This window comes from Tachypleus tridentatus, chromosome 1 (genome assembly GCF_004210375.1).
Source record: "Tachypleus tridentatus isolate NWPU-2018 chromosome 1, ASM421037v1, whole genome shotgun sequence".
Lineage (NCBI taxonomy): Eukaryota > Metazoa > Arthropoda > Merostomata > Xiphosura > Limulidae > Tachypleus > Tachypleus tridentatus.
The window spans coordinates 108,328,719-108,342,121 of NC_134825.1; the positions used below are offsets into that span (position 1 = coordinate 108,328,719).

Genomic DNA, 13,403 nt, shown 5'->3' on the forward strand with positions numbered 1-13,403 from the left:
CAATCTGTATCTGTTGATGTTCATGTAACTAGACATAACCAACAGACTGGTAATGTTATTAAATACAACCTGTATCTGTTGATGTTCATGTAACTAGACATAACCAACAGACTGGTAATGTTATTAAAAACAACCTGTATCTGTTGATGTTCATGTAACTAGACATAACCAACAGACTGATAATGTTATTAAAAACAACCTGTATCTGTTGATGTTCATGTAACTAGACATAACCAACAGACTGGTAATGTTATTAAAAACAATCTGTATCTGTTGATGTTCATGTAACTAGACATAACCAACAGACTGATAATGTTATTAAAAACAACCTGTATCTGTTGATGTTCATGTAACTAGACATAACCAACAGACTGATAATGTTATTAAAAACAACCTGTATCTGTTGATGTTCATGTAACCAGGCATAACCAAAAGACTGGTAATGTTATTAAAAACAACCTGTATCTGTTGATGTTCATGTAACCAGACACAACCAACAGACTGGTAATGTTATTAAAAACAACCTGTATCTGTTGATGTAAAACGTATAAAAATACAGAACCTGTATCTGTTGATGTAAAACTTGTATAAGAATAGAGGACCTGTATGTGTTGATGTAATACTTGTATAAGAATAGAGGACCTGTATGTGTTGATGTAAAACTTGTATAAAAATAAAGAACCTGTATCTGTTGATGTAAAACTTGTATAAGAATAAAGGACCTGTATGTGTTGATGTAAAACTTGTATAAAAATAGAGAACCTGTATCTGTTGATGTAAAACTTGTATAAAAATAAAGGACCTGTATCTGTTGATGTAAAACTTGTATAAAAATAAAGAACCTGTATCTGTTGATGTAAAACTTGTATAACAATAAAGGACCTGTATGTGTTGATGTAAAACTTGTATAAAAATAAAGGACCTGTATCTGTTGATGTAAAACTTGTATAAGAATAAAGGACCTGTATGTGTTGATGTAAAACTTGTATAAAAATAGAGAACCTGTATCTGTTGATGTAAAACTTGTATAAAAATAAAGGACCTGTATCTGTTGATGTAAAACTTGTATAAAAATAAAGAACCTGTATCTGTTGATGTAAAACTTGTACAACAATAAAGGACCTGTATCTGTTGATGTAAAACTTGTACAACAATAAAGGACCTGTATGTGTTGATGTAAAACTTGTATAAAAATAAAGGACCTGTATCTGTTGATGTAAAATTGTATAAGAATAAAGGACCTGTATGTGTTGATTTAAAACTTGTATAAGAATAAAGGACCTGTATGTGTTGATGTAAAACTTGTATAAGAATAAAGAACCTGTATCTGTTGATGTAAAACTTGTATAAAAATAAAGGACCTGTATGTGTTGATGTAAAACTTGTATAAAAATAAAGGACCTGTATGTGTTGATGTAAAACTTGTATAAAAATAAAGAACCTGTATCTGTTGATGTAAAACTTGTATAAAAATAAAGAACCTGTATCTGTTGATGTAAAACTTGTATAAAAATAAAGAACCTGTATCTGTTGATGTAAAACTTGTATAAAAATAAAGAACCTGTATCTATTTTAATTCACAAAGAATTATGGGGAAAAACACAAGTCTGTAATTGAATGGGCATACAAGTTCACCTGAGATGAGTCCGAAACAGTACGAGAGGCAGGAGACCTGTCTGCACTGATGATAGCTGATTGTTCACTAGATTCTCCAATGTCATCATCTTCTACAGAACCTTTTTTAACTTCTTCAACAGCGTACTTCAGGTTGCTCTTCAAAGTTTGACTCAACAACTGCAGGTAGAAACATATGATTTTATTCAAGAACAAAGGTGGATTACTAAAGATCATATATTATTAAAAGCTCAACTCTTTAGATGAGTACACAGGCAACTGTTAGCATACATAACATTGGTCATTAACATTTAGAGACTACTTCCATATGCAGGCACAAGAGGTGACTGTCCAATATGAGGTTGTTGTGGAACTAAAGCAGGAGTAATTATACTTTCTCAGTAGTTTTCACTTCGTTAGTTTTCTACTGTTATTCATATTAAGTACGTGTATAACAATTATATATTTTGTACAATAAACATATGTTCGAGCAAACTGAAAACTGTTTATTTTTATAGTGAATGCAAGTCATTAATTCTAAATACCTTCAAGTTGTAAACAAACATACATAAACTCACAGCATTCAACCCTTTCTCTCTAACTCCGGAATCTTCATCAAACTCTGTCTTCTTGGGAGACAAATCCAAGTCTAAATCTTCATCATGAAATTCTTCAAACATGTGATAGTCACCAGAACGAATGGCTAGAAAGGCCCATAACATGGTTTTCATCAATGCAAGTCAATGAACATTTGATTTTATCTCCTAATGGATTTCAAACTTAGTTTGTTTCATTTATAAAACAGTACAGTAAAACATTAGACTGATAAGAATAAATAGTAAAACTAATTACATGAAATGTAAAAAAGATAGAAAATGAAGTTTGCTTCACTTTGTTTTGATTAACATTTAACTGTATATACATTTTTCAGATGTTTTTTTAAATAACTTATCCCAGCTGATTTTACAATATTTTACCAAAAATTTTTGCTTGTAGTAAACAGATCTAAGAAAACACTTCATATACATTTGATATACACATAAACATGGCAACACAAATGAGTTAGAAAGTCGTTAAGAATTACCTTTAAAGCAGAGAACAAATCTTTACAGAACTGTTTATTAGGTAGTGTAGTAAGGGCTTTGCTATTAATTACCTGGGAAAGGTAGAAGGCAGTTCTTTACTAATTTTCAATTACAACTTAAAAAAAATGTCAGTGCGTAAAACAAAACAAATATCAAATAGCTAATAATGGGAACCAAGTAGATTTGTGTATTTTTATTACGATAATTTCCAGGGGCATAGATTTTATATACCCGATGGGGGGGGGTGATTTTTGCAACCATTTATGTGGACTGTTCAATTTACAAATTGGTAATCTCTGATTACATAAACCTGAAAGCTGTAAACATGCAGTCACACAGTAATCTTGTTGCCCACATCTAAGCCTAATTATGTAATTCGATTGGTAAGAACATGAGAATCACAAGAACAAACACACAGTTTGTAGGCCTGTGATGCAATAATACAATTCAACAGACCAAACTGTAGGGGGGGATGATTGTATGCAACATACCCCTCACCTAAAATGAAGGGGGATGCATACCCCCCCCCAGGATCTACGCCCCTGATAATTTCAACGTAAGTTATTGATTCCTAATAAGTACATAAGTACTTAGCAACTGAACATACTGAAATATAATACAGAAGAATAATGTATTTTAATAATTTTTTACATTCTAAAACTGGGTTTTCTCTCACGAAAACAAAAAGAAAGAATGTTTTCCTTTTTATTTCTTCTTTAGGGGCAATTTCTAAAGACTGTGAGAAATCCAAACGACCCCAAGCTGGACACATTACATATCACGCAAAGTAAAGATACAAAACATAACAGTGAAAAGGAGAATTAACACATAATGTGAAATCATAACAACTTATATCACAAAGCCATGAACATAAAGACACAATGTTAGATTCATGCTGAACTCCAACAGAAAAACAAAACTGTGGAAGTTTGTAACATGTTCTCATGGCAAAATGAATGCAATACTTAGAAGGAACAAGTGATCCAATAAATGTTTAGTTACATGCTTCATGAGAAGAAGGGACTAGGGAAACAGCCGATCGCCGAGAATAAGTACGGCGGGGTGGAACAGGGTGGTAAACCCACCCCTGTGGATGAGCTGCTACGCTTCCTGGATATGCCATTCGAAAGAAACCTTGTTGGACGACGCTGGTGGCAACAGGGTAGGGCGGGGGAGAGAACACAGAACAGGAATCTTCAGATGGAGAGAGGACCCGTCCTTGATGAAGATGATGAGACGGTTCACCCATGGAAAAACGTGGTTCCATGTAACTCTCTAGGTATGTGGTGAATGCTGCCGAGCTGGGGGACAGGGTGGTGCGTGGTGGGGAGGGAACCAACGGAGGAGGAGAAACGGGCTGTTCTGTTTGAGGAGAAGTTGTGGCTGAGTACAAAGGAGTAGAGTAGGAGCCAAATTCTGCTCCTAGAGAGCCAGGAGACAGTGAGGAGAAATGATATATTATTAACAAAATACATAAAACATTCATTTCACAGCAAGAAAATGAATCCTTGAAACATCTTTTACACACAACATTCAATGAGAGAAAATAACATTTATTTATAAATATCCACATTATTAACAACAAACACTTACATACAACTACCAACCAAATCTAACAATAATATAACATTTGTGTTGTATTGCAAAATACCTTTCAAAATGTACACCGTTTGCAATTAACATTCATATATTAATACTGCTGTTTATAGTTTAAACATATTAATATAAAATATATTGATTATATTAAACTTCAACAAACAGATAAGATATAACCATATTCAATTCTAAAAGACTTACAGTTACGACAGAAAGTGTTCATATCCCTGTGTCGTCAGTAGTTTTTAACCCATAACTTAAAAAGTATCACAATTAGGATAATGATTTATCTAAATTGAATGACAAATAAACTGTTCATAAACAAATAACCAAACATAGGATGGGAAGAAAGTTTTTGTGCATCTAATTTACTGGTCAGTTGTGTAGCCTTTCAGGTGAATTACTTGGCGCAATCTCTCCTCACAGCCATCCATGATTGTGTGACAGTACTCATCTGGTATTTTCTTCCATTCTTCTTTACAGAAGGCCTCCAACTCTTGCAAGTTTTTTGGATGATGCTGATAAACCTTGGTCTTCAACTCGCGCGCCAAACGTTTTCAATTAAGTTGAGATCGGGTGACTGGGATGGTCACTCCAGAACACTTATATGGTTCCTATGCAACCAGGATTGCACATATTTTGATGTGTGCTTAGGGGCATTGTCTTGCTGGAAGATCCAACGACGCCCAAGTCGCAAGTTCCGAGTATCATTCTTAATATAAGCACCTAATATATCAACAGACTCTTCTTTTTTCATGATTCCGTTGACGTGGTGAGGGCTGCCTTCACCAGAAGAGCTGAAGGAACCACATAGCATGATCGAGCCACCTCCATGTTTAACTGTAGGGACGGTGTTCTTTAGAAGATTTCGTTCCCCCTTCTTATGGAATATCGCAAAAATCGTTGTGGCCGAGTCCGATTTTAGTCTTGTCTGATCAAAGAATATTCTTCCAAACAGGTAAAGGATTTATCTACATGCTTTCTTGCATACCTCAATCATGCTTCTAAGTGAACAGGCTTTAAATATGAAATTCTACGAGGACGGCATGCTTTGAACCGAGAAGAGCGTAACATGTTCGTAAATGTAGAGGTGCTTACTTCAACCATTGTTTCCCTTACCAGTTTCTGTATGTCATTATTTGTTAAACGAGGGTTCCTGCTAGATTCTCTAAGAACCTTCCTCTTAGTTCTCTCTGGAATTTTAGTGAGGTGTCCTGAACGAGGGAGGTGAGCTGTTGATCCTGTAAGCTTAAACTTGGCAATTATGCTTTGAACAGTAGATTTTGGCACATTAAATTGTGTAGCAATACCGGAAAGAGACACAGGAGACTTGTATTTTACAATAATTCAGTTTTTTTAAATCACTGGACAGTTGTTTCCTGTTCGCCATAATGACCAAGCAGATAATGACGGAGACAGCACTAAATTGCCAGAAGTACATTTTCTGCTGGCTAGATTCCAATAATTATGAACCAAGTGTCTAGTTCTGGAATGGTATAATGTTGTTTATTTGCCAAACTAAACAAAATTTCTACGGGAATATCAGTTTTTTCTCTGAAATGTATGAACACTTTCTACACCTATTTTTGGTTATTTGTTTATAAACAGTTTATTTGTCATTTAATTTACATAATTTATGTAGATGTGTGTTAATATAATATTTATAAGTCTATTAGCCTAATTGTGATACTTTTTAAGTTATGAGCAAAAAACTACTTGGGACGCAGGGGTAGAAACACTTTATGTTGTAACTGTATATCTGCACAGCTCTTACAGTACAGCAGCACTGTGCACAAAAACTAGTCATGGCTTTTGTTGTTGTGTTATGCCAACACATAATAAGTTCTCAGCTTCAACTTGGAACACACAATGATGTATAAAATTTATGGGACTCTAGCTTTTTACTTCAGACAGTGATTCTCGAGACATGCAAGGTTAGATACATGTCAGTTAATATTACATGTCACAAAGACATTTGATATTATTGTTTATCATTTCCTGACTTTCACTAAAGTCAAAATTAAAAACAGCATGGCAATCCTTGCAAGACACTGATTTAACAGGCATACCACTTCGAAATTCACCACGTTTTTCAATCGGTCTAGGCCTAACAACACTGCCGACTTTTCTGTTGAGTAAAGGTCTGCTACCAACAAGGTCACAATGTTCATCATTCTTTTTGGAACCTGATTGGTTTTTCAGTGAAAAAACCAAACATTCTAGGTACATTTTGTACAAATTATAATCACCATGTTTATAACAACAAAAAATAACTGTCTTTAACCTTCCATTTCATTAAATAGTGAACTTAAACAGCAAATAAAAAAATGTTTCTCTTACATCAAGGAGTATACAGCATTAATGATACATACTTCACACATATCCACAGCAAACAAAACTGGGGAGTTTTATACAATTTACAAAAACAATCAATCAAAACAAGTTTCCAGAGTACAAATAACCCTGAAAGTCGTTCTGAAAAGTAGATTTCTCATGGCATCTTTTTCATGTACGAGTTCACACAAGCTTTGTTTTGTAAAAAGAATGAACCTATTTCTTGTGTAACTTAATTAATTTTCTGCACAGTATTCTTGAAAGGTAACTTTCAGTAATTAAAATATGTTATATTTATTAGTTAATTGTAACCATTAATTATTAAATTTTCTAAATGTATATTACATAGCTTCTTACTGATATATTAACAAGAACAATATTTTATAAGTTACCAAAGTCAGCTGGTTAATTGCCCAGTCAGTTAGCAAAGTCAGCTGGTTGATAGCGCAGTCAGTTAGCAAAGTCAGCTGGTTGATAGCGCAGTCAGTTATCAAGGTCAGCTGGTTGATAACGCAGTCAGTTATCAAGGTCAGCTGGTTGATAACGCAGTCAGTTACCAAAGTCAGTTGGTTGATAACGTAGTCAGTTACCAAAGTCAATTGGTTGATAATGCAGTCAGTTACCAAAATCTACTATTTAATGTTTTTTGTGCAACATTACACTTCAGAAACATTCTTTAAGATAGAATTATACTTTTATCAAATTCTAAGCTGTAGAAAAGATAAGTCGATAAGGATATATCACAAACATACAATCAAGTCTGACAACCTTACTAACACTAAATAGATGAATCAGTTTATAAACAGATATCTTACAAAGTGTTATGTGTTGAATAAATTTCTTCAGTCTGATAAATGTGGTTTCATCAGTTGTACTGACTCAATGAGGGAACAGTTGAAAAGCATATCATGGATAAAAAGGAGATCAAAGAATAACATTACCAGTAAATACCAAACTTTGAATGTTATAATATCTGGAATTAGATGCTATAAACACCTACAGATGTCTCCAGAAAGATATATATTTTGAATCAAAATATGAATATTCTTCATAGACAGATGATAATACAATAACAGTGAACAGCAATCTGTTTCACAGAAGATAATTTTTATGTATTACAACATATATTTAATACAGTTAAGCACATAGAACTACATATAAGCTAATCCCTGACACGACTGGTAATCAACATACACTGGATAAGGCTTGTTATTAGTTATTTATAACGAATAACATGTAATACATTTATGTGTGTGTGTGTGCCCCTTCCACATTACATAAGATTGTTGGTTCAGCCAGACTGCAGTGCTTAAAAGCTCCAAAACTGTTCATAGTCGACCTTATTTTGATAAAAATAAATGTAAAGGAACTTCACTGAGTGTAATTAACATATTCTTTCAATTGCCTAATTGAGAAAACATTAGTTGGAATTATGAAACAGTTCTGTTACAACTAAAATTCAAAGGGTTCAAAACACACATCCGATACATAGCGTGTCGAGAAGACAGTCTGCATGGCCTCAGGTTTCATACCATCTTAAGGTACTCATACAAACGTTATCACAAACAGTGAGAAACAAGATTAATTTACTGTTTTCCTGCTATGATCTTTATGTACTTTTATGACACACACAGACTTTTAATTTCATCCTTCAGAGATCTTTAAAGACTGGCACTGCATAAAACCAGATTATTTGAAACCACAGAGGTCTTCAAAGACTGGCACTGCACAAAACCAGATTATTCAAAACCACAGAGATCTTTAAAGACTGGCACTGCACAAAACCAAATTATTTGAAACCACAGAGGTCTTCACAGATTGAAGTTTTTCTTTTGATGGTTGCAAAAGATGTGTAAAAACATCAAAACAAATTCACACAGAAATCATTTTTTAAATGAAATGTTGTTCCTATAAAACATAATGTTCAGGTGTCTATTACATAAAACACCTACAAAACATTATGTTCAGGTGTCTATTACATAAAACACCTATAAAACATGATGTTCAGGTGCCTATTACATAAAACACCTATAAAACATAATGTTCAGGTGCCTATTACATAAAACACCTATAAAACATTATGTTCAGGTGTTTTTTACAATATAATTTTACTAAAGCCATAGTGGACATTATTTTATTCTGCTACAATGGAAAAACATAAAAGAGAGTTTATTTTAAGAGTTGACGCCGTTTCAGCTTACCACGAAAATGGCTTTCCGGTTCTTTGTACTTTCCTCTTGTCTGCTGTTGATGCGCTCTGATTCTGTCCATCTTTGTCTTTATCTTCTCCATAATCTCCTTCTCTGCAACCTGCTGTTCCTGGACTTCCTTCATCTGGATTTCATTTATGAGTTCTGCTCCCCTAGTGAGTAATTTTTCATACAAAGAACTTAATCTGAACTTGAAAACACAATAAAAATTAAAACTATAGTTTTATAAAAACAAAGTAACAGTCACAACACACAGATACAGACTTATCTTAATCCTGGATAACAGAAAAGTTTAAACATTTACATGTATCAATGAGTTTAAAATTACCCAAACATTACATACAACTACTTTTCAATAACAAACTGTAATTATTACAGAAAAATTGAATTTGGCTAAAAACATAGTTGGAAAATATCGTAATACATTGGTGAACAGTAAGGGCACATGGTAAAAACAAGACTTGCACATGTATCTTAGGCCTAGACTGATAGACTTTGGTCAAGATGAATTTCTGTCTAACAATTTTGATAATTGAAGTTTGTTTTTAATAACAAGACAGTACAGGTATGTTTTTTTTTTGTCAAGTATCAAAAACACACATACAGAAAGGCTCCTTTGCTGTCTTAGTAGTTTCTGTCACCAAACTTCCACATAGACCTGCTACTGAGCTGATGATAAATCTGCACATTGTGAATGTAGCACAAATACCTCTCAGACCATTTGTCCTGCTGATCAAACAAACAGAGCCATGACTTTATAAAAGAGGGTTGTTGTTTTTTTTATTATCATTTCGCAGGATCTTTTAGGATTATAACTAATGTTTCCACGTGGGAGACGTGTACAAGATAACGATGTCTGATCTAACTTTTGCAACATCTTAGTAAAACTTACCTGGATGCTAACATCTGTTGAGCACGGATCTCTCTCACCAAGTGCTGAAAGTAAAAGCTATAAAAAATTCGCTTCTGTAAAAGTAAAAATCCAAAACAAATTCCATCCCACAAGAGTCCAGCCTCATCAATAGGTACAGTACAATCTTCTTCAGGTATCTGTTTGTTTATGTCTGAGGAATTTAGTAATATATTAATTAACAAATGAAATTAAAAATAAAAATCTTACAGTTTAGAAAACAAAATGTAGTTGTTGTTTTTCTAACATAAGGACAATTCAATATCATCTTGTAAAATGTAAATTGGTTTCTCGTGGTTCTCTTTGAAGTCAAGGTTTTTTTAAACTTTATTTGTGAATTGGAATTGTGCCATTTCACTTTCACGTATAGAAAGCTTTCTTACTGTATCAGGAAGTTAACAATCCCGAATAAAACTAATTATCTTGTAACAGACACTTCTGTGCCAGGAAGTTACCAACTCTGAATAAGACCAATTATCCTACAAACTCAAATTGCTACAAACACACTGAAATCACCTAGCCCATGTTAAGTTTGATAAAATAGTTATTATAATAGTGAAACAAGTTAAAATGTTGTTAATACCACAAACTTATTGAACATGTCTTATGAAAGTGTCTAACCCTGAAGATTTTTATATAATAAACAAACATAAGATTCAAAACATATTTCCTTACTGGAAAAGATAATTGAAATTACTTTCTCCACATTAAACGTTACAGAACAAATTTGGTACAGATTATTCAAGTTTTAATCCTCACAGTGATTTCAATGAAACATTAATCACGTCACAGTATTATTATTAAGTGAAACCGATTTCCTTCTTCAAACGTATGTTACTATAATATCAGAAGCGACATTTTTATACTTTATGTAATAATATTACTGAGATGATCCAACACTACAAATACTGCTTCATCACCACTTCTTACTGATAACTATAATTACTAGTTATTTACAACCACAGCACACCATGGTTACTAGCTTATCACCACCACCCAACTGCTACAGCACACCATGGTTACTAGCTTATCACCACCACCCAACTGCTACAGCACACCATGGTTACTAGCTTATCACCACCACCCAACTGCTACAGCACACCATGGTTACCAGCTTATCACCACCACCAAAGTTAATCCTGTATCTGTTAGTACACAGCTATCAGTAAACTACTGACTTCATACAACTGTCACCACATGCTGTTACTCATGAATACCAGTTCAAAGTTTTTAGCATAACCTGTTGTATAGCCCAAGAAGTTGTATGGCATGGCAGTGCAAGAAACCCCTTGTCTACGGCAGTGGAAGATACGCTGATAACAGCACCACATCTCCTGTAACTCCTTACTATAAATTCCTGTGGAATCACACAGGTGTTACTGAGGCTAATGTTTCTCAGCATTTATTATTCCAATAACTTCTTTTATTTACATTTGTCATATAATGTTACGGTGCTCCCAGACTATTCAGTAAATAAATAAAAGTACAACCATTTTACTACAGAAAATATGTCTTGTGCACAAACAAAGTACATCCAGTACACTGTACAAAATACACAGTTGATTCTGTAGTCTACTCAAGCAGCTGCTTAGCTTCCTTTCTACTTATAATAAGAAGCAAGATATTTTGTAAATTTCACAAAACCCTTATTAACGTTATAAGACTTCAACCATTTTCAAAGGTAAAAAACAGTTTAATAGCTTTCACTTCTCTTCCAGTACCTTTATCTAGTAATACCACACTTGTCCTGTGTAGATTTTAGCTAGCTGATTTACAAAAATACTCATACGGTTACAGTACTTCTGATGTGATAATTTTACACTATTATCAGATACCTACTTGAAAGCTTTCACAACATTCTTTAAAGACAAAGTAACCTGTATATTAAACAGGGTGGACTAGAAGTATGCTGGTTATTAGTCAATTAAATAATAAACAACATTTAAAATGTACTTTCACCAGCAAGAGATCACTGCATAAAACAAAATATTAATGTGGTAAATGGAGCATAAAGATTAGGTACAGATGGCCAAATATTGCACACAAAACTTCAAACACACTAAACTTATACAGTAATGGTAATTCACAAATAATATTATTTGTATTCAGAGTTATACGGAGTAAGCAAACAGAACAAACCAAAAAATATATATTGTATTTGTATTTCATCTTACCTGAAGTTGGATGATATGCAAGTTTCTTTATGCAAGCAACACCAAGTAATTGGACAACCCAACAGAAATTCTTGTAAAGTTTAGCAAGAAAAACACAACCAACAACCTGGAAGAAAGTTAGATGAATAGCAGAAATAAAACAAAATCAAAGACTAAAAAAATAATGAAAGAATTTTGAAACTATATAACCAAATCATATTACGAGTTATATTACTAAATCATATTACTAATTATATTACTAAATAATAACAAAAATATTTTACTGTGATGAAAAGAAGAAATATAACAAATAATAATATTTTGTATTATATATAGGTAGAAAGATATAACACTTCTAAATTACCAATAAAAAGGAAGATTAAGCAGGTATAGTACTTAGCACTTTAACTCGATAAACAGAAAGGTAAGCTCACAGGTAAAGTACGTTAACTCGATAAACAGAAAGGTAAACTCACAGATAAAGTACGTTAACTCGATAAACAGAAAGGTAAGCTCACAGGTAAAGTACGTTAACTCGATAAACAGAAAGGTAAGCTCACAGGTAAAGTACGTTAACTCGATAAACAGAAAGGTAAGCTCACAGGTAAAATACGTTAACTCGATAAACAGAAAGGTAAGCTCACAAGTAAAGTACTTTAACTCAATAAACAGAAAGGTAAGCTCACAGGTAAAGTACTTTAACTTGATAAACAGAAAGGTAAGCTCACAGGTAAAGTACTTTAACTCGATAAACAGAAAGGTAAAATTACAGATTTGGTTATATCTTACTGCTTGTACATCATACTGAATTCATTATCTGTGATTTTACCTTTCTGTTTTATATAATCAAACTGATAAAACACTTTGATATGACAAGCACAAAGGTAAAATCACAGATAGTGAAATAAGTATGATGTACAAGCAGTAAGATGTAATCAAAAAAGTAACAAACAGAACATCAGATATCCTGAACGTAAACATCACTAAAAAACTAGCATCAGTGATAACTGACAATAATATGAAGGTTTAGTTGAAATGAGCAGAACTTGCAAGTTGATAGGTCTATTCAGACTTACATATTTATCATGCTCAGAACTGCAGTACGTTTGTATATGTGATCATTTCTTTATTAAATAAAAAAAAACAGTTTACTCATAGTTCTTATTTTCTATTTATAAAGTTGTGACCCAAACCTAAGAAAACATATAAAATATTTATAGGTAGAAACACTAACATTTAAGGTATATGGAAATCAGTCAAATATAACCAAAACATAATAGAATGGTTAATTGTTTCTGACCATTCTTTCCAAAATATAAATAAAATGAAATCATTGAAAAATACATGTATATGTAAATACACAAAAATAGCTGTTACCTGTAAAATAGCTTTAAGCAAGATTACCACAACATTATATGCAAGTAAACCATTCCACCTGAAACAAACAAAACATGAAAGTAAGTTTGGAATATAGACTGAGTAAAGGTATTAACAACTTTTA

General features: G+C 33.0%; 1 protein-coding gene across 2 annotated transcripts in view; it reads right to left on the bottom strand.

Moving 5' to 3' along the window:
- Positions 1-13,403, bottom strand: part of LOC143257594 (piezo-type mechanosensitive ion channel component-like) — a 53,875-nt gene that overhangs the window by 28,381 nt on the left and 12,091 nt on the right. The window contains exons 9-15 of one of the 2 annotated variants that reach the window (XM_076516547.1): positions 13,280-13,337; positions 11,924-12,029; positions 10,990-11,106; positions 9,732-9,903; positions 8,831-8,991; positions 2,193-2,317; positions 1,636-1,794 (exon numbers count right to left, since the gene is read on the bottom strand). In XM_076516547.1, coding sequence (XP_076372662.1) covers positions 1,636-1,794; positions 2,193-2,317; positions 8,831-8,991; positions 9,732-9,903; positions 10,990-11,106; positions 11,924-12,029; positions 13,280-13,337 — 898 coding nt within the window. The remainder of the gene's footprint in view (positions 1-1,635; positions 1,795-2,192; positions 2,318-8,830; positions 8,992-9,731; positions 9,904-10,989; positions 11,107-11,923; positions 12,030-13,279; positions 13,338-13,403) is intronic. The other variant, XM_076516553.1, reaches the window with a different exon arrangement.